This window comes from Phalaenopsis equestris, unplaced genomic scaffold, assembly GCF_001263595.1.
Source record: "Phalaenopsis equestris unplaced genomic scaffold, ASM126359v1 Scaffold000049, whole genome shotgun sequence".
NCBI classification, from domain to species: domain Eukaryota; kingdom Viridiplantae; phylum Streptophyta; class Magnoliopsida; order Asparagales; family Orchidaceae; genus Phalaenopsis; species Phalaenopsis equestris.
Window position 1 is genome coordinate 546996 of NW_018164491.1, and position 23038 is coordinate 570033.

General features: G+C 35.6%; 1 protein-coding gene and 1 pseudogene across 4 annotated transcripts in view; both read right to left on the reverse strand.

Annotated features, from left to right (window-relative positions):
* The window catches only part of LOC110019110, a 31137-nt gene extending 14285 nt beyond the window's left edge, over positions 1–16852 (reverse strand). For 2 of the 4 annotated variants that reach the window (XM_020716680.1, XM_020716681.1), the window contains exons 1-4: positions 16400–16852; positions 7306–7386; positions 7155–7214; positions 3375–3425 (exon numbers count right to left, since the gene is read on the reverse strand). In XM_020716680.1, coding sequence (XP_020572339.1) covers positions 3375–3425; positions 7155–7214; positions 7306–7386; positions 16400–16783 — 576 coding nt within the window. In that variant the 5' untranslated portion in view covers positions 16784–16852. The remainder of the gene's footprint in view (positions 1–3374; positions 3426–7154; positions 7215–7305; positions 7387–16399) is intronic. The other 2 variants (XM_020716682.1, XM_020716683.1) reach the window with 1 other exon arrangement.
* LOC110019111 lies at positions 6503–6963 on the reverse strand (annotated as a pseudogene).
* Positions 16853–23038: the final 6186 nt, after the last annotated feature.

The following is a 23038-nucleotide window of genomic DNA, read 5'->3' on the forward strand; positions in this document are numbered from 1 at the left end:
ACAAAATTAGAGAAAGTCGTCTTAGATGGTTTGGTCACATTAAGCGTCGACCATCTGATGATCTGATTAGGAGAGTAGATGTTTTTGATTCGACTTATGTTAAGAAAGGTAGAGGTAGACCTAGGAAGACTTCAGCTTATTGTAAAAAAATGATCTTAATTTATTAGAACTAAATGAAAATATGACACTATATAGGACACAATGGAGAAAATTGATTCATGCAGCCGATCCCACGTAGTGAGATTAAGGCTTTGTTGTTGTTGTTGTTGTGATTTATTTTACTTGAGCGCATAATTTATTTTTTGAAAACTTGATTTAAAAGGTTAACCCCTTTGGTTGAGATCTTCAATCAACACGGTCATCATCGAGGTATTAAGCATTTAAACTTTTATATTTGAAGGAGGCATTTAATTTTATTAGTTTAAACTTTTCGGAAATAAGTCATGTCGACTTTTGTCCTTAGAAGGAGGAGAATCAAATTAGTTTGGTGACTTAGACTTATAAATTCTTATTTCAGGATTTGGATATTTAACAGGGCTTATTAGACTGGTCAACTTCTGTCCTTTTGAGGATGATCGAACTAGTGAGATGGGAATTACAACCCTATCCTAAGACAAAATGACCCGATTAGCCCGTGCAGCATTCTCTAACCTAGTATTTAAGTATCCAATACATTAGTTAGAACACATGTGGGCATGTAATTTGTTGGTTCAGGTTGATTTTCAAATAACTTTGCATTCATTTTAGGGCAGATTAAATTTGAGCTTAAGTATATATTTAACCCATGCAACATTCTAAGATCATGAGATCAAACATTTAGCACATTGGTCGGAGCACATGCGAACATTTAATATCATGTGTTTGATGTATTTCAATAGAAACATTTGGTATCTTAAGAAAATTTATATGATTTAAAACATGGATTAAATCAACAATTGTTTTAAATGACATCTTTAAAACAAAAAATTACACAAATTTGTCTCATTTGAATACATATACATTGATACATAAATATATTCACTTTGGATTTCTGAAAAATCGCCTCTGTTGACTAACAAGCATGTTGTGAATCTAGTGGTGAGATTTTAAAATTTCAAAAGGTTTCATATTTGAATTATTTTTCCTAAATCCAAAAAACTCTTGAATTAATTTTCAAACTCTAGGACCCTGACTCCGAAGACCTCAATTTTTAAAATATTTTCAAGTTCATGAACTTTAAATTTAAAATCCAAATTTACAATTTCTAAGCCCTGAATACTTACATTTTAAAAATCCAGAGCTTTAAAATTTTTAAAATCTAAAAAGCCTAAATATTTAAAAGCTAGAGTCCTCGATTTAAAATCTTAAGAGCCTAAATTTTAAAAGCTCGAATTTCCCAATCATTTTAAGATTAAAATGAGTCAAATTTTATGTTATTTTATAAGCTCAAATATTTAAAAATTTTAAATTAATTACAAGCTCAAATCACCTGAAATGTTGGCAGCATCCAGACGTTAACTCTCGTTAGGGGGGCACGGGAGAGTGTCAACTTTTTCAGTTATCTCAAAAGAATTGTTGGTCAAAGTCGTAAGACACTACGATCAGAGAACAAAAAGAATATTTAACCCGCGGTCTCAAAAGATGTGATGGGTCTTCAATATACCTACAGAATGTGTTAAGTTACAATTTAACGTCCTCATTTTGATAGCCTCCCAATGTCAACCCCCGCTAGGGGCACGGGAGAGTGTCAACCTTCCCAACTATCTCAGAAGGATCACTAGTCAGTGTCGTAAAACATTACGGCTGAGGAGCAAAAACAGAGTATTCAACTTACGGTCTTGAAAGATGCAACGTGAGAGCAAAATTGAACATTTGACTCGTGATCTCAAAAAATGCGACGAGCCTTCATTGCAGCTGCAGAAAATGTTAGATTGCAAACAGAGAGCTCCACGCTTTTAAAAATAATGCTCTCATCGAATGGAGGTTTTCAAAAAATTTCCTTGCCCCAAATTTATAATAATTCGAGCTTCGATGTTTTTGATGAGGACAACGAGACGACAGAATACAATAAACTACAACACAAAAACTTTTATTGCAACAATACAAAATATTAAAAATAAGAAAATAAAACAAATAATAAACTGGCTCGGGTAGGGGTAATCGGGTAGGCCTGTAATACTAGTCATGTTAGAATTTTATAGTGGGATTGGTTTAACAAGAAGGAAGCTTGGGTTTTAGGCTTGGATTGGTGTGTTGATCGAGATTGGGCTCGGTAGGGCACTAGGGATCAAAACAAAAGGCAAGTGACAACTCAGCTAGGTTTAGACAGAAGTGAGAAGGAGATGAAGGCAACGTACAAGTCACGCTAGGAAAGTGTCGGGAAGTACACTATCGGCGAGGGAAGTGCGAGGCTTGGGCAGTAACTTCGTGGTATAGGGAATTGAGGCAAAGATTCTGTTCAGAGTGAGCAGAACTGTGCAAAGGAGTGAGATCACACGAAGGCTTTTGGTGTTTGGTTCGCGTGAACAGAATATGAGAAAGGTAGGGACGGAAAGATTGTTTGTTGGCTAGGAAGGAGCGATAGAGAAATTCAGAATTAGGGCTTGGTGAGGAAGAAGAATGACGAGGAAGTACAAGTATGCGGCTTGTAGTTTTGTTGTGTAGATTTCGTACGTGACAAATTGATTAAAAGAAAGAGAAGAACAAGAGAGACGAAGTGTCTCCACGATTTGTTGCAACATAAAACGAATGAAGAAGATTCTTGCGTGAACGGAGAAAGACAACAACAAAAATGAAGAAGCAACTTTCCTTCTTTTTTTTTTTGTGCGGAGGCTAAGTTTTCGAACAGGGAAAGAAAACAAGAGGGATTGGAACAACAAGGGAAGAACGACAGTGTTTCATGCAAAATGAGTGGTCATGGGCAGTTACAGGACTATTGTCCCTTTTTACTTCAAATCAGATGGCTCACTAGAACAGTTAATGAGATGAGAGCAGGAGAGTCTCCTAATATTAATTAAATTTAAATAAATTTAATTAATAATATTAATTATTTTTATTAATCTTTTAACTTCAACAACCCCGTAATGGTTTTTTAACTCAACACAATCTAAACAAGGTGAGGATAATGACAAACATAGATATAGCTCTCTACCAGGACAGAGAAGAAACTCCAATGACTTTTTAAAAGGTAAATAAAATAATATTGAAGATAATGTAGATTATCACAGAACCATCTAACATAGATAGCATTAATTATTCAATCCAAAAGAAGGATAAAAAAATGGTGCTTGTTAGAGGGACTTTTCACTTAAGCAAAGGTGCCACCAGGCTGCACCACTGTGCTTATCTTACATGCATCACACGAGAATGAAAAAGGCATTTAGGCAGCAACACACCATTCTTGAGTCTGAGGAACTGAAACAGCAGCACCATTCATGGAGGATTACCTGTTATAATGCGGGCATTTTATACAAATGAAAAGCATACAATTTCGAATTTCTTACCAATAAAAACTAGGTTAAACTGTATCCATTCGCACCAATGTCCTACGAGGATTCTATACGTCCAAAAACATATCTCACTAAAGTAAATTAAGAGCTTATGAAAATTAAGCTATGATACCAAGCTAAATTAAGTAAGATGATCGTGAATATCAATAGATGAGCACCTGATGATAAATGGGATGTGAATAAAAATAACATCAGAACTCTACAGAGTTAGCAATAAAGTGCCAAAAGAATACTGAAGCATAGACGTTTAACATAGAAATGAGCAATGGCACGCCTTTTATATGAGGAAAAAAGAAATAAGCCTAAAATATAAATCAATTCTTGCACGGAAATAAAACTACCCACATTTAAGAGCCATACAAAAAATTTATGTAGAAACCATGAAATAGCAGAGCAATAAAATATAAGTGAAACAAAGAACTTATATTCACGTTGCTTCACTTCCCTCACAAATTGTTTGTAGGTGTGCACTAACAGCTCTTTTAACAACAATGAACTGTCAAATTATTTAGTTTGATTGATAAAGAGCTGATAAGAATACATATATATATAACTATATATAACTATATATATATATATATAGATGTGCATGTCCAGCCCATATGTGCTAATTCGATCGCGATGGATTCAAACCAGGGATAGGTGACTTACACAGAAGTTGTCATCCAACAAGCCACCGGTGGAGCGCATATATCTATATCTATATCTATATCTATATATATATATATATATATATATATATACATATATATATATATATAGTTATTTCAATATATGATGGCGTCGGCGGGCAGGAGCTGGAGGCTATGCTAAGGTTTCGAATCATGGCGAACCCTTGCGTCTGTTACAGTGATTGCTCGCATCGTCACGCTTGAAAGTTTCGCGCCTTGAATTCCTCTGTTTCGTCTTCCGTCCTCCTGCTCGTTTGTTTCATAGCGCTTAGTTGTGTTGCGTCTGCCTCGCCGTGTCGTCTTTCGTCGCCATTTGAAGGACGATTTTTGGGCACAGACTCGTCTCGCCCTTCCTTGTGCTCGAAGCAGAAAGATCCGCACCTTTTTGTTTCGGCTGCTCGTTGAAAGACGTTTGCACCTTACGTCCTCTGCTCAACTTTGAAGGGGGGCTTTCGCTGATCCTCCGGCTTTTGCTCTTTCTTTCAGTACAACTTCACTGTTCCTAACCCTGCGCCTCCTTCGATTGGTGATGGCTTCGAACTAAACGTATGTTGCTGCCCATGCGGGTGTCCACGCCTCAAGTACTCCTAAATCGTGTTTCTTCCCTCCTTCGTTTGCGTTGGTGGAGGACATCAAGAAATCTGATAGGAAAAATGGGAAGTCAGCCATCTTTTTTACGGAAGCAGAATGTAATCAGCTAGTTTCCTCCTGTCGTCTGAATTTGATAGGGAAATTCCTTAATGATCATCCCAAAATAGAGCTTATTCGTAAGAAATTTGAGCTTATGCACCTAGTTGGGAAGTGAAAAATTAGATTTTAAGAAGAAAGGCACATCCTTATTCAACTTAATAATGAAGAGGATTACACACGCTTATTTGCTATAAAATTAATCTGGTTTGATAACAGAGCAGTAAAGATTTTGAAATGATCGATGAATTTTGGCCCATAGACGGAACCACCAATCATTCAGGTCTGGATTCCCATCTCTATGAAATTTCATTATTTTACTCAAGAAGTGTTGTACTCTATTGCCTCAGCCTATAGTAAGCCCCTCAAAACGAACATTCCTACTTTTAATCTTTCACCTCCCTCTGAAATTAGGGTTTTTGTTGAAAGGGACATCACTTTAATCACTTCTGAGGAAATTTGGTTAGACTCACAACACCATGGATATTGGCAAAGGGTTGTAATTGAGTCTTCCCTTCGTATTGCTCAAATTGTCGTATGTTCGACCACTCCATTTCTCAATGTTGTCATCTACACCCCCATTTAAGACAAAAAAAGCAAAGTGTTCAGCCAGAGGCAGTGATACCCCCTTCTCCTAATCTGCTCCAAGTTATTGACACTATTGATCATTAGAAGGATACTCTTGAAGATGTCACTATCCTCGCAGGTAATATGTCAACCATTCGGCCTCCACACAATGCTCATGATGTAGGTCCCCTATCTCCTCCTATGGAACCTCTTTTCACGAGGGCAGGGGAGATATTTCATACTTCACCCGCCCTAGAACTTATCATTGATGTAACCGATGGCAATATTTCTAACATGTTTCTACTGCCTCATCAGATCAAGTAAGTTGTTACAGTTAGTCGGGCACATGGGGCTCATGATGTGCAACAGCCTAAACTTTTCTAGCAATCTTCAGACCAATCCACTGATAAAATAAGTCGATCTTCGGATGAGAAATGACAGGTTTATACATCCAGGAAGAAGAAGAAGAATGGAGGGTTATTACCAAACTTGATGGATAACACATTGGTTGTTTCGGGTAATGGCAACAAACTTAGCATATTGTTAGCTGGCTCCCGTTCCAGAACCAGAGGCAAAGGCAAGGCTAAATTGGATCATTCGCAAGCTAACTGAATCTGCAAGTGTTGGCAGACTATTGGCGTACAATTTCTATGTCTATATTTTAATCTTGGTTTTTTTTTGTATACATGTATTTCCTATGTGTGTTGTACGTCGGGTGGTTAGGGTGCTAATTTGGGCCCTTATATCCAACATACCTGTACCTTTTCTTATATTAATATATTCGCTTTTGAGTTTTTCAATATATATATATATATATTAGTAAGAATAAAAGGAAACCACTTCTACTAATAACAAAAAGAGAGTTTAGCGTTAGACACAAGGAATTAAGAAGAGCTTCTTAAAACAAACAGAGAATCATATACTATCACCTAGCTCACGGGGAAGAAAAAGGAAAATAAGGTAAAACAAGAAACAGCATGTGTTCATGTGAAGCCCTGAACCAACGCATCGATAGTGGCCACTTTGAGTGCCAAAAGATTACCAACAGACGAAGAATGCCACCATCTCCGTTAATTTCTTGTTATTGATTATAAACCTTTTAGTTCAATCATCATCCTCTTCACCTTCATCCTCCTCACTTCTTCTTCATCGCTAACTTCGAACTTTGACTTATCAGAAGACTCCTCGTGAGCCAAATCTTTCTTTGTCTCCTCCCCAGCATTATAAGCCTTCAGCTTTTTCTGATACTCCGCTTTCAGCTTTTCGGCCTTAGCAACGTAAGGAGCTTTCTCAGAATTAGACAACGATTTCCACTTATCGCCTCCAACTTTTCCAACCACAAACACCTGCTTGTTGTTAGGGTTCTTCTCCTTGAACTCCTTCCTGAACTGCTCCATGAAGACAAAGAAGGCGCTCGGCGGGCGCTTAGGCTTGTTGGGATACTTTACGCCCTTCCCTTTTGTTCCTCCCTTCGATTTCTTGTCTACGCCTTTCTTCACAACCAGCTTGCTATCCAATTCGTCCGATCAAAGTTGTTCGTTTCCCTTCATTAATTACAATCGGGACTCTATAAATCGCGAATCTTCTAGCACGCAAAACTATCTTTTCAAAAAATATATATATATATATATATATATGTATATAGTTATTTCAAATGAATTTTTATGATGCAATAACCAGATATAAATAATTTAAAACTCAAGGCTAAAGTATCTACAATACATAGAAATGAGTCACTCACCAGATAAGTAGATGATTTGACAGGTCCAGATAAGATAAAGAGGAGCATGGCTGTGGCAACCTTGAATAGTGTTAAAAATGTTTTTTTTTTTCAAAAAATGGCATTATATATCAAGTCTGACTTAAATTATAGATTCCAGATATATACATACCATTGTTTTCCTGCCAGCAGCCAGTCCCCATCTCATAGAGGAGATCACTATAGGTAATGAGAAGAAACAGCCTAAATAGTTCTGCGAGAATAAATTTCATTTAGATGGCAAAAAATGTTTACTGTATTTAAAAAATAAAACTAGACTGAGCATAACCGAAAGTACCGCTTAAAACATCAGCAATAAACAAAAAATAGTAGCAAGGAGTTTAGAAATTTCATATACAAACAGCGAATTTTGATTACGAACAAATGAAATAAATTAGAAATTAGCAAAGGGCAAGCAGTTAAGTTATAAAGAAGATAAATCATCTGTTGAGGGAATATTGCTGACCCATGCTAGTTAGTTTAAGATGATATGTGTTATTTATAGAACAACAGGACACGTAAATGTTTATTTACCTAGCTTATGAAGCAATATTAAATGTAATAGATAGATGAAAAAAAAATCACCGAGCTCGCAAAATTGAGGTACAGCAACTCGTGAGTTCATAGTTTAAAACTTTCATGGCTTGAAAACTAAACCGGTTAAGGGACAGAAATACAGTTGCTCTCCTCTACAGCAGCTTTGTTGGGCCTAGCTTATTTGGTGAAAAGAAACAATCATATAGACTATCAAGTCGCACCATTCCAAATGCAGTTGTGTGCCCTCCATTTAGAATATTCGTGATAATTATGTCATTAGTCCGCAATAGCATGCCATCCAACTAGAAGTAGCTTTGATGCAAACCCGACACTATTATTACTAGTATTTCATTAAGTGGAGCAAATGATCAAGGTGGTAGCACTATGGAGTAAGAGAGATGCTAATAAAAATAAAATCACATTCCTCTTACTTTACAACTTATTCTTCCCTCATCGTCTCCTCCCTAAAGTTGCTAGAAAGCTTGATATTGCATGAGCTAGCATCCTAATATTGGTGCTTTCGTTAAGATTTAACAAAGAGACAATAGCATTACCTTGCTCAAATGGTGGAAAAAACCAAAACAATCATGATGATAGAGCATCTTAAAGACGTAGGAGAATAATTGGCCCCCACAGAAGTTCTGAGGGAAATCAATTTGAGACTAACTCTTCAAAGTTAGGTATGACCAAGACACCTAAAGGCAGTGACAGTTCAGGAAGACTCAACTGTTCAACGGGAAACCAAAGTAAGAATAATGAGTGAAAATCACAAGGTAGTATGACTCTGAGCCATTTGATATGCTAGAAAATCTAGAAACCTGGATAAGTAAAATTGAGCAATTCTCATGCTCTATAGCCTCACCAATGAGGACAAAGTAACGCTCACATCATTCCATAGAGATGAACTGGTGGAGAACTGGTAATGTCCACAACAACGTTGCTGATAACATGGGAAGGATTCATAAATACTCTATGCACATGATTCAAACCATCAAACAAAGGGACCTCATTGAAAAGCTAGCAAGGAAAAAGCAGACAACAAAACATTGTCAAATATCAACTACAATTTGTGCAGTATCCAATCAAGTTATCAGATAGGATGAACTGTGCTTGCAAGGCTATTCTGAATCTAGTTTAACCACTAACATTTTCAAGGAGGTTCATATCTGACCTGGGTTGTTGGATCATGCAATTGAACTAGCCAAGCACTAGCTCCAAAAAATTGAATTGGCGGCCGAGGTAACTTACCATTATCGCTTCAAAATCATACCCCTCCTTGTTACCAACCCCAACCAAGCACAACTCATTTTCAAATAGAACTAATTGATACCAATCAAAAGGTTAACTATAGATGAAATGATGGAGAGAAGTTTCAACGAAAATCTGTGAGCAAGGGCAAAATGTTCACCTTGATTATTAAGGAGGACAAAGGCAAGTTGGAAAAACTAGGAGAAGATTGGGTGACAACCATTGATGCTAATATAGAAACATTTAAAACATGGGTGGCATGCCTCACAGTTCCAGTGTTGGTAGGGCAATAAAAGCTAAATATCTTGAAGTTGGAAAGGAATCTAAGCTAAACCGGTTATATTTTGATTGATGGAAGGAATATACAAAATTTTGTAATGCAATATTGTTAGAAAATTTGGGTTGGCAATCACTCCTGCTGGTAGAATCAAATTTCTTATGGAAAATGAGGAGACAATAGAATGTCAACACAAATACTCAAATATCACCAACATGACAGTGTCCCATGACATGGAAGCCGCAGACACGTCAATTGAGTGGAATGTGTGAACGGGATTTCCCGTCTTGTAAGACTTTGTAGCGAGAATTCTCTCAGCTACCAAGGATAGTTTATTTATTTTTGAATTAGACTTAGGGTTCTTTTGAAATAGTTATTTATATGTTATTATTTCTGTTTTTTAAGACTTTTGTTTTGTTTTAATGTATTTGGAGAATGTACTCTCTGATTTTTATCCTGAGTTGTATTATTTTTCTTTTGAAAGTGGTGTGTTGTAGCTTGTTCAGAAACAGGTGACGGGTCTTCCTAAGTTGTTATACCTCGTAGGAGCCATCATTGCATGTTCTTTGCATTGTTCTCTGCCTGGACAACAGCCAAATATCTTCTATTCTTATCCAAACGTCATCGAACTTGCATATTATTATTCCCTTATGATTCCACAATACTCCTCTTTAGATGCCTTTCCTAAAAAACCATCTAAATACCATAAAATAGTGTCATTTAGTATTAGAGCCCGACAAACCCTAAATTTTTAAATATTTGACTTCCCTATATCTAAAATAAAAATTCATATAAATTAACCTAAAACATGCACCCAAAATTACCCTCACACCATCTGCCTAACCCCAACCCTATACTACAATCTCTGATTTCAACCAAAACCTTAATTGGAAAATAAAATTTACCATGCTGACATGGAGAAGCTCTCAACGAGGTATTCAGGAGCTTACCATGAAGGATATGCAACAAGAAGTTCTCCAATTTTAACGAAGGTTAATTGATTTTGAAAGGAGACGACAAGGGGAAATCATCCACAACAACAACAGTGACAAGCCATAAGGAGAATATGATGAAAATTCATTTCACCATGAAGCTTCAAGCAATGCAGAACTGATGTCGCGTCAGTTCGACATTGAGTATAAGAGAGATGTGATTTTGGAGTTGAGATTGACTTGCTAAATTTTGACGGATTTTTAGATTTGAATAAATTCATTGAGCGGCTCCAAATAATGAATGATTTTTTTAGCACAAAGGAGTTCCCCAGGACAAGTGAGTTAAGTTGACAGTCATAAAATTTTGAAAGAAAGTTTTTTTGTGATGGGAGAACCTGAAGTAAATTCAGAAGAGAAGAATAAAATCACCGCATAATCTAAAATTAAAAAGAGATACAATGCAAATAGCTTCCTATTATTACTAACAAGATATGTTCCTAAGACTCCACAAACTGCACCAAAGATATTATTCTATGGAGGACTACATAACCGAATTTGATCAACTCATGTTATAATGAATTTTGTTGGAATCATAACAGCATACAGTGGTGAAGTATCTGAAGGGTTGAAGCTATCTATTAGTAAGTAGTGCAGATGCAACATTTTTAGTCTCTTTTATATATTCAAAACCTAGTTTTGAAGATGAAAAAACATCGTCACCAAAAGGCCACCACACCTTACAGATATATCAATTCCAAGAACAGACAACAGGAGTACACTTATAAAGAAGAAAAATCAGTCTAGAGTGGAGAAAAGTGGAGGGCGTTAGGACTCTTAGATCCTTTCCAACTAAAAAGTATTTTTAAGTGCCATAATTTTGAACACGTTGCGTTTAATTGCCCAAACATAAGAGTGATTCATTTTATTGACAACAAAGCAATGAAAGAAATTGATTGACATAAGAGAAGATGAAAACGAAGAAAAAGTACCAACTTCAAGCTAATGAGGGAGAGATATTAGTGGTTTGATGGATCCTTTAAACAAAACACACAAGACAGCCTCTACAACATCTTTGAACACATTGCACTGCAAAGAGAAAGAAATGCAGTCTTATCATAAACGTAAATAATTGTGAAAATGTGGAGTCTACCCAAATGGTCATTAAATGAAGCTTATCCACATGAAAGCTTGCCCAACCGTATTACCTATCTTGGCTAAACAGAATAAGATCACATTTTGGAGGATATGCATTGTAGAGTTCTTTATTAAAAACAAATTTCGAAAGCATGTATGGTGTGATGTGGTATTTATGGATGCTTGTCATATTCTATTATGCCATACTTAGTAATATAATTGTTGCACACCCCATAATGGTTATAAGAACACGTATTCACCAAGAATAGGACATGTGTTGTACTCTTCTATTGGAAGAAGTCCAAGATGATGGACAACAAAACAGAGTTTTTTTTTTTTTTGCAAACCTTGAGATAAACACCTGTAAGACCAGCATTAATGGTCCTAACGATGAATCTGAGGAGCTGATACATGACATAAGTAGCTCCCCATTGAAATGAATTTAGGATGTTATGAATGACAATCTACTTCACAAGTTGACAAAACCAAGAGAGGTCCAACATGCCATAAATTTCATTTTAGAGTATGTTATTTCAAACGAACCTGTCCACTAGAAGCACCCAACTGAGTATGAGAAGTAGAAGAAGCAAGTTACAAACTATAAGACCAGTATTAATGGTCATAGAAGGCAATGAGTCTACGGAGCTGATACAAGACATAGTAGCCTCCCATTGAAAGGGTTTAAGATGTTTTGAATGGCAACCTACTTCACAAGTTGCCACAACCAAGAAAGGACCAACATGCCATAAATTTCATTCAAGTATATGTTTTTTTTCAAACGAAGCCTTCCATTGGATGCACCCAACCGAGTGAGAAGTTGAAGAAGCAAGTTAGAAACTTGATCACTCGAGATATGGTCTGAGAGTACTAGACAGTATGAGCAGTTCCGTAGATTAAGAACGTCAAGATGGAAGGATGACACGACACTTTGGTAGGAACAAGACTCTTTCCTTCGTGAACGAGAACTTGTACAAACCCAGCTTGGTAAAAGATGTGGAGTGACATCGGATAGTGAGGATATGTCATTTGACTCGAGAAGCCAAAAGCTTTAAGATACAAGAAGGAGCCCCTCTTACTTGAGGAGAGTGACGTGGGAGCACTCCGTGAAGCAGAAGTTGCGGACACGTTGCTTGGGCGTAATACGGGAACAAATTTCCTATCCTGTAAGGCTCTGTAGGGAGAATTCTCTCGCCTACCGTGCATAGTCAGTCTTATGAGCCCTATTTAATTTATTTTTAAATTAAAATTAGGGTTATTTTGAAAAGAAACTATTTGTATGTTGTTATTTCCTATTTTTGGAACTTCCGCAATATTTTTTGTATATGAAAATTATATTATCTAATTTATGCCCTATAGAGTATTGTATTTGTTTCTTTTGCAAGTGGTGTATCTCTAGGCTATCTAGAAATAGTGGTGGATCTCCCTTGGCAATTATGCCTCATAGGAGCCATCCTTTCATGATTCCTCCGCTGTTTTTAGTCCAGGCAGCTGTCAAGCGTCTTTTCTTTCCCTTCTAAAAGTTTTTGACCTCACATATTCCACAATGCCTCCCTGCTAGATCTACTTTCTAAACACTTCTAAGAACCCTAAAACAGTGTTGATCACTCTTAGCTTATAAGAAACCATCTTGTCATAAAATAGCATCTCTTGTCATGACCAGGCCCAAGACTTAAAATTAACCAAAACGAAAACAGACAGTTGGATGGTGAAAATCAATTCTCTTTTTTTTAATTTCTATTGCTAATAATTAAATATTCAAAAACTCATGAAAGAGCCACTAAGAAAAACAATTAAATTAAAAAATAGAATTATGCGTTTGTTGTTCTCGGCTCTTGTACACATTATCCCATCTTCTATTCATCTTAATCAAAAGTTTAAGCCTGAAAAATGTTAAAACAACATAATAAGTTATCTAAAAATAACTCATGAGTAATCAAATTATAAACTACAGTAACTCAAAGAAAGGTAATAGATATGCATGCCTGTTCTTCATATAATTATAAAAAATTTTGAAACATGCTGATTTTTCATATATCTATAAGAAATCTTATACATGTTAATGCATGTAACAATGATATTTTCTAAATGAAAATACACAGCTTTTCTATATACATTTACTTTATACTCTTTACATATATGTTTTTCTGCTTTGAGGATCACCGTCAAAACAACTTAGACACCCTCTGTCAATATTAGCCCATTGGCTCCCGTCAGCACAGCGATCAATGATCTACACATCACAATTATCTTGGGTGGAAAGGTCCTTATTTGCCTCTATCCGATATTATCTTGTCGACACAGCAATTAATGATCTAAACATCACAATTGAAGAAGTGCTAAATTCATTTTACTTATCTCTAATCGATATTATCTCGTCGATACAGTGGTTAGTGAACTATCACAATTGTCTGGGGTAGTAGAAAAGCCTCTACGTGCATAGGCACACTGGCATCCATTGTCTGTACCATTAGGGGGTGAACTCTTCCTTTGAACATGCACAAACAAACATTCATATATAAGTTACTTCATTCTTCCATATCATGCATTTTCTTCTATGAAACATTTACCTCTAGTTATTGATCAATAATGCAAACTTACTATATATATAAATCATGAAATCAACTAACATATGCACATTTATTTTATTTTATTTTTTTACTATCTATTACAATCTCTCCTCATGAAATTTCATCTTCGAAATTCATGAATTTACACCAACTAAATATTATGTAGTATGAACCTGAACTATACACTGATCATCAAGAAAGTTTATTTTTTTACAGTGATAATAAAAGCAAATCTGATAAATCCAGTATCTAAGATAAAATAATTTAGTTGAACAATCTCCAAATATCTGAATCATAACAACATAACTAGCACAATACTTAAATTCTGAAATCAAAGTACATTAAAATACTCAACAGTAGACAACTAACCTGAAAGATAACATAACGCCAAAGTGACAAATCACTCCAACTCTATGCATCGGCATCAGGGACAACAGGTTTTTCGATTCTTCAGGTTCCTGGTGACTTAAGAAAAAGTCTTTTGGTTGAGTGTTCCTTGGCTGCTTCCGATGAGTCATAGTACCAGCTTCTGTCATTCTCTGTTGGCCACTTCTAGAAGTCGCTCCTAAAAATTTCTCCGAGCAGAATCCCTTCTCGAGTTAACATCTAATGGGCATCTGTGAGCAAAATTAGAGTAATTTCTCATCTGATGTCCAGGCTGTATGCAAATATAACATACCTTCAAACCAAATAGACATTCACCACGATGTTGCTTCCCACATTTAGTACATGGATCTATAGTGTTGCTACCAGTTTGACTGATAACTTCATCATAATATAACTTTATCTTCTTCTCGTTAGACTCTTGAGAATAAATTGTTTGTGACACTTCTTCCAAGCTCTTCCTCTTGTGTGTGTCATAACGCTTCTGAATCTGTTAAAAATCAATCTCCAGTTGCCTAGCCCTCTCCACGAACACTAAATATTCTTCAATCCCAAGTGGTACTAGCGGTTGTCTGATTGAATCCTTCAGTCTATTAAGAAACCTGACATTTCTCCTCTGCGATAAGAATAAACTGTGGTGCATAACTCGACAGCATACTAAACTCATCTTCGTACTGCATAACTGATCAATCTCTCTGTACCAGCCCAATAAATTGATCCTGCATCAGTCTCCTAGCTTACTGTGATACAAAACAAACACTAAAGGTACTCAGGAACTCATCTCACTGCACAATGTGATTGGTTTCATCTCCAAACTTCTCATGCATCTGTCCTTGCCACCACCTCTCAGCTTCTCCCTCAAAAGCAAATGTGACAAGGATAACTCTCCTCTCTGGTGAACATGTCATCTTATCAATGTTTTTTTCTACCCTCAACAACCGGTTTTCAGCTTTCAGTGGCTTTCCAAGTCCAAAAAATAAAGGAAGCCTCATGTCCTGAAAAAGCTTTAAAAACTTATCCATCGGTGCTCCTCCATTGCTACTGGTTTGAGGCTGAGAGTTCCTAATCATCTGTCACTCTAGTCATAATCTTAGCAAAAGCATCAACATTGACTATAACATTATGTGGTAAGTCAAAATCAAAATCATCATCATTCCTAGCCCCCACCTTCGGATCATCCATAATTCTAAAATTACAATAATTTAAAAAATTTCCTTAAGTATCAGGCAATCAGATTTGGCGCTTCATCAAATTGAGTTTGCCTACAATTGACTCACTAGTCAGTCCGTAGAACATAGTCCCTTTGAGATTGTCTACGAGCAGAACCCTATCACAGCTTTGGAGTTCGAGTTCATACTACCAACTTCTGAAATTAGCATAGATGTAGAGATCATGATCAAAGAAATTTAGATCCTACATGAGAAGGTGAGGAAGGAATTTTCTAAGCAAGTATTAAATATCAGAAGTAAAAAAATAAGTCCAAAAAAGCTCAGGTCTTCAAAGAATGTGACTTGCTATGGATCAAATTCAAGAAAAAGAGATTTCTTACATGTTCTTTCGGGATACTTAAGCCAAGAGTTCATGGCCCGTTGAGGATTATCAAAAATATTAATGAAAATGTATGCAAGATTGAGTTGTCTAGATACTACAATATTTCTGTTACCATCAATATCAACGATATTTTATGTGGTCTTAGATGTTTCCAACAAAGAAGGCAATGCTCCTCCCACTCGAGGAGAATGATGCAAGCATTTGTTCTGACAGGAAGCATGACGTGAAGCCATCCAGTGAAAGCGAAACACCCAAAATCAAGAGTGCCCATATCCACTTGTTGGATCAGTTCAACGTCTTTAGCCCCGTTGGGTTGGGCGATCCCCTTGGGGTCATATTTAACTTATTAGGATACTGATTAAGATATCTTTTGCAGTGAGACATTTATAGACTTTATTCTTATCTAGCTAGAGTGTTGTATGATTGATTTCTCTCTGGCAGTGTGCTTGTAGCCTAATCCGGTTGTGAACTCTCCCGGACATCTGAATACCATTTCTAGTTGGGTGTCAACTTGACACATGATGAATCGTATATCGAGGATAATCCATATTTTCCAAAAGAGAACTTAAAAAGAAACTCAGAAAACAAGCAACTGACCTCAATGGCAAGGGAATTGCTTAAAAAGTAAGCAAGGCCCGTAACAGAAGCGAACATAGAGCACTCCACCAGCCTCAGCGTTTTCTGAAAGACCTCCCCTTCCACACCCAAATCTTCAAAGTCATCTTCTTCCTCCTCATATGCCTTCTTACGGCCCAGCCTTTCATCTGCTCGGCCATGGGAAACCCTAGCTCGAAGCTGCTTCGAGGGAGAGATAGAAAGTTGAGGGGAAGCCGCGTAGGAGCTGCAAAGGAGATATTTTGCGGGTTCGGCGATTGAGAGGAGTGTTCGCGGACCTTGGAATCGGAGATGTAATGAAAGGAATACTGAAGGAGGAGGAAAAGACGAGAGGCCGATGAGCTGAGATCGGCTTAATGGAGTCATTGGGTGCGAGGAGGGAAAATCAGCGTACCATTACTCTCATGAATATTTTCCTCGGAGGCGGTATCCACATGTGCGGATCCGTGATATCGGATGGTTTTTAGTACGGCAGTGAATTTATATCTTTAACATCTTGATAGTTCGAAAATTTATTCCATTTTTGGATCAAATATTTTTTAATTGATTCTAATTTAGCTTCAAATTAGATCATTAACCGCTCTAATAATATTATGACCTTGAATTTAATAAATTTAGCTTGAAAATTATAAATCACTCAAAAATTAATTCTAATTTAGCCTCTGATCATGATCGAGATCGGATCGAAATAAACAAGCAGAGCTACACGTAAAAAATTTGGATCAAGTTTTTTACCAGTCAATTTTGAGTCGACCACAACTCGGCTTAAAATAAACATTAACCACCATAATTTTATGTCATATTGAAATATTATTTACTTTAATATCACCCTAATATTAATAGTCGATGCATCAAGTTCTTCGATACCTAATATTTTTACCTCATCTAGATTTATTTGGTTCGTTTTAAAAATAGAAAATATAAGTGCTAAACAAGGAAGCATATTCTTTTAAAATAAAGTAAAATGTTTTAGGATAAAAAATTTTAGATTATTTGAATGCTCATCCTAAAATTACATGATTTTTTAAAAGGATAAATTCATATTTGCACACATTTTAAATGTAAAACTATGACCATAATTTTTAGAATTTTTTTGAAAATTATGTTTTGCTTAAATAATATTAATCTTTAGGTATATCAAGATATTGGATGATTTAGTAAACTTTTATTATTTTTCAAAGCATATTTTTTAACGGCATGTAACCAAATGAGACCTTATATACTATCAACTACATTGAAATAAATTATGATGCAAGTTCATCGAATATTTTAGATAAATAATTACCATTATTTAACTAATTGATGTAAAATATTTAAATTTTAATAGTAGAATTCCTTAAATTTTAATGATTGATGATGAGTTTAAATTATTTTCATCTCTCTAAAAGCTCAAACTCATATAATTTATCCAGTTTGAGTTTGCTCACGTAGGAGAGCTAGCTTTGGTTTCTATATGGGATCTTTCATTAGAATCATTTGGAATCCTCCTCCTAGTTGATATTTTTTAATATACACACACACACACACATAATATCCAAACGCACACACACACACACACACACACACACACACACACACACACATAAAAGAAACCCGGAGGTAATTTTATTTCATCAAAGCAATAGGTACAAGATTGTGTGGTTGATGGATCCTGCTACTAAAATCCAAAATGTAAAATACACACTCGTAAGGGAATTACATCACCTAAAGTACAACTCAACTCAGAAAATGATCTCCAAAAATAATTACAAGTATACCCAAAACTAGAACTCCAAAAAGTATACGCTAGTTCGTTTTTCTTTGTAGAAGATCTCCCAAAAAAATGTTTTTGTACATGTTCCAATGGACAAAAGACAAATAAACAACCAATACAACAGTAGATGCAATGAAATACCTCAAGTAAGGATATGATTAGGTGTGGTTTAGGTTATCTCCAAACAGCAAACAATAAAACCATAAGTAAGATAGATAACATGCAGGTGGTTTTATCCAACAAGGCAGCCAGTTAAGTTCATCCCCACAACCACTATAGCTACAAAAAAGGATCTGCAAAAATGCCAACAATAATTCCAACCATAGAGGCATCATCTGCACAAGCATCCTAGACATTAAAGAACAAATAAGAGAATGGATGCAATAGTTAATAGATCATTGAATGATCCTTCTGATGCAACCACCTAGCATCTGTAAAGAAAGACGACAAAATCCACCAGACAAAAATAACATCTGCATAGTCCTCTCATAAACCAATAAAAAAAGGGACCACATTCTAAACAACAATGAAGGAATAAAACCCTGGATCATTATTAATACTAGAAAAATAAAATTAAACATGTATGTTAACATATTGTTATTATATAAGGAGGAAACAGATATATGGTATCTAAAGTAATCCAATAGCTCCCATGGGTCACATAGCTCAAAGAATAAACGAGAAATTAATTTCCAAACAATAAGACCCCTTCCCATGGTATAAACACCAGTAAGTGTTCCCAAGGAGAACATGAAAAATTTGTATAGCAAAAAGCTCAAACCTAGCACAAACAACCAAAAAAACAAATCATCATATATGAAATTTATCATTTTAGATTGGGAACCTCATGTGGATCCCCAACAACAATTTTTTTAAGCTGTTATAGCAATCTCCATCCCACAAAAACTTCATCAGTAGAGGCACCTCTCTTGGCCAACTAGTGGGTTGGACTTGTACCCTCTCTATGAATGAATCTCCAAACTATATTAATCTTTAATTTAATGTTGATTTTTGTTTTAAAGTAATGCACAATATCCCAATGAGCCTCTCTTATGCCCTCTAATATTTCCACCAAAACCATGGAGTCAAGCTCCACTTCCAAAAATTGCAAATTAAAAGTATTAGCTATCTGAACAGTTATATAAATAGCCCTTGCTTCAGTTTCCAAGGGATTATCAACGAAAAAAGGAGAGCAAAAATAAAATAAACATTTCCCCTTATCATTTCTAAGAATTCCACCAATACCAGCACCATATTTACTCCAACTACCATATGTGTTAGATTTAATCCAGGAGGAGGAGGGGACAACCATCTCACCTGCCTGGGTAATTGTTGTGCCCTCCTCCCAAACCCCAGACCCTCATGAATGTTGCTAAGAAAATGAGTTATTCTAGACAAAAAAGAGGAATTGTGCTTCCCCAACTCAGCCAACCTATTAATATATGCCAAAGCATTAGCCAGAATCATGGAACTGTTCTCACATATCTCCAAAAGTTTATTATCATTTCGAGCCATCCAGATGAACCAGCATACAATGTAAGGATAAACTTGCAAAAAAATATTTTTTTTAATCAAGATTCTAGAAATTTCATTTGCATTAAGAATGTCCCCCTTTTTTAAAGAGAGAGCAGTATTAATAATTCCCCCCCTCCTTCCACACAGTAAATGAGATAGAACAAGAGAAGAAAGATGAGAGATGGACTCCTCCTCCATTTTACATAAAGAAAATTGAGACACAAGTCTCAAACCTTTCAATTTCAGGACGTCATCACAAGGTATCATAGAATGGTGTAAACTTCAAGCAAAGATGGACATGGAGGTGGACAAAGCCCAACTATATATATTATCACCTCAATCAATAGTTTGAAAAAAATGTAACTTTGGCTAAAGAGTATTGGTTATGGAGCCTTTAATAAGCATTTTAAGCATAGGGATGTCTTTTTTAGTGTTATCGAAAGGGATAGTGGAAATGTAATGTGCATTTTCAACCCCAACCAATTCTTTAAGAAGATTCAAATTCCAATTTCCATTTATAAACACCTCAGAGACCAAAATGTCTTTAAATCATCCATCTCCATAATACTCAGTTCTTCCCTATACCAGCAATCTTTCCAAAATGAATTTTTACCTTCCCCAAGATCTCAAAAATGTGCTTTTGAGCCCACTCTCTCACCTGAAGAAGCATTGTTCACATCCTACAGCTCACATTTTTCTAGTTACCCAGAGAAGGATTGCAATCATTACAATATTTTCCAATCATGAATGAGGCCCATAGAGAATCACCTTTTCTCAAATTCAACCAAAGTTTGAAGTAATTGATTTCAGCAATATAATGGAGCTGTTTGAAACCCTGTCAGTCGCCAAATGGGGATTCTCGGTTGCTTTGATTATATAATTTAATTTAATATGTATATACAATTTTAAAAAGAGTGTTTTAATTTTAGAAAATATGAGAGCTAACCAATCTCATATATTTAATAATTTAAATAACTGAGCACCACACCACAAGCAATATGCTTATCCCGATGGGTAGACACATTACTTAATAGCGAGACTCGATTAAGTAAACTTAAGAATTTAAGACATCTATTTTGGTATGCAAAACATTTTATGTTGGCCGACAAGTTCTCCCATCTAATATAATGATTAGGTAAGATTTATATGGTTCTTTTGTTTCATGTAAGGGCAAGCCTTTATAGTTAATTACATCTTAGTAAATCAAAGTTACTTAAGAAAACTCTCGGTTTAGATCAGAGATATTTGTCTTCATTAATTTAATGTTTAGAGTTTTGAAGGTTGGACATTGAAAAGTCAAATGGGTATGGTTCAACATGAGAACAGTTATTTTCAATATCCAAAGGAAGAATGGTAGGGGATGTCATAAATCATGAGGAGAACCTCAGTGACTTCTCAAACTATCCTATTGTTTGGCTTTGATTTTGAAGAGATATTATCAGATGTTTCATCATGCCAATTTTTTTATGTAGGGCTTACATTTACATGATATTGATCATGCAAATTGCCTAGAGAAATGGGAGGGTTTATGTCGTATAAAAATGACAACCTCAAAACCTTAAGAGAGTTAGGTCTTATAGTGCATGAAATAATAGTGCAAAAGCATAAAGATAGATTGAGGATTTATGTCACACTAGGCGGACTGCCTCAGATTCTTATGTCTTGTTGTTTAATTCTAAAAAACAGTTTTGTTGATGAAGACCTTGTATACTCTCTCAAAGATGTTCTTCTGTATGCCCTTGTTGTGCTGCTCACGGGGCTTGCTCCGAGCTCCTTGTTGAATTAGCAGTTTCAAGGTTTAAAAGGTTCTGGTTTAAGGTTTTATGTTTCACAGTTTTGTTTCAAAGTTTGGTTTTGTTGTTGTCATTCAAATGTCCTATTTAGGGGAATTTAAATTTAATTAGAGTGACACTGGTTAGAATCCCATGGTTCCCTCATTCCAGCATCACTATTTTTTTTTAAATTTACTTAGTCCGAAAGAGACGTTGGGCTCACTTAGAATGGAGAATTCTCATTTTCAACCATAGGTTACCTCATCCGAGAGATTCTCGTAAATCCAAAAGAAGTGATTTAAGAGTGTTCACTAGGTTTAAAGGTGTACTTAATTTTAAAAAAAAGGTATTTTTGTTAATTTTTTTTATAATTAAAGCTTGCATGGTAAAGAAAATTGCATGTAATAAAAGTGTTGTAGAATGTGGTAAATAAACTATAAAGTGTACCTGGACCTCTGCTACAGCTGCATGGTTAGTATTGTAAAACATAATACAATTTGCAGTGAATTTTAAGTAAACTTGCAAGAAAAGTAAGTAAAGCGAAACAACCTAGCACAAAAAAAAATCAGAAAAATGAGTCGTAGAAATCACGAGAAAAACTCATAGTCACATATGAAAGATCGGAACTGGATGTAAGACATCGGTGAAGGTAGGGGCTTAAAGCTGAGCTATGTGCTTCCCAACCTTGAGTTAAGGATACCAACCCGATAACCTACGGAGGACAGTTCCTAAGCTTGATCCAAGTAATTAACTGTGAACCTTCATAGGTTTTCATTTATAATTTACATGCATGTATAATTCGCTTCAACAAACAAAGGAAGTTATGTTGCAAAAAGGATTTTTGTTTAAAAAGTTGTATTTTATAAAATAGTATGGTTCACAAGTTAATTACTCTAATCAAGCTAGGACTATTGGTAACCTAAGAGTATCGGAGGCAACAATCTTACAAAGAGCTAGTGAATAGTATCATTGGTCCAATCATCTCCCATATTGAAGGATCTTGAGGTAAGAAATACTACTCTAATTGTCCCACTTTAACACATATAAACATTTATCATCATCTCCCTAGCCACCTAAACCTCAGACTTACACTAGTCTGATGATCCATATGTTGGGAAAACAAATTTCCCCAATTGCCCACAAGTACTTGAATACCTTAGAGAAGACTCAAGTCCTTGAGCATTACTTTATTAATATAGGATAAGTAGTGTAGGGTATTTCTATTGATTTGGTGAGTTGACAAGTCTCGAGGCATAACTTTGTGGATCTCTAAATATTTTTAGGATGATTGCCTTTGAAAAAGGATAATAGGTCCAGATGTCTTCCAAAATGTCCAGAAGACTGTAGCAGTGTTTGGGGCATAACCCTAAACATATTTTAGAATTTTTTGGATCATTTTGAGTTCATTTGAGCATATTATTTTGTTAAATTAATCATATTAATTTAAAATTTAATTATAATGTTTTAACCTATGCTCAATGAACATCTCAATGCCTTGATCATCCCATGAGCAGGACAATTAAACATTCACTTGATGTTTCACTATGTGTAAACACTCTTAAGGACATATAAAGTCATTAA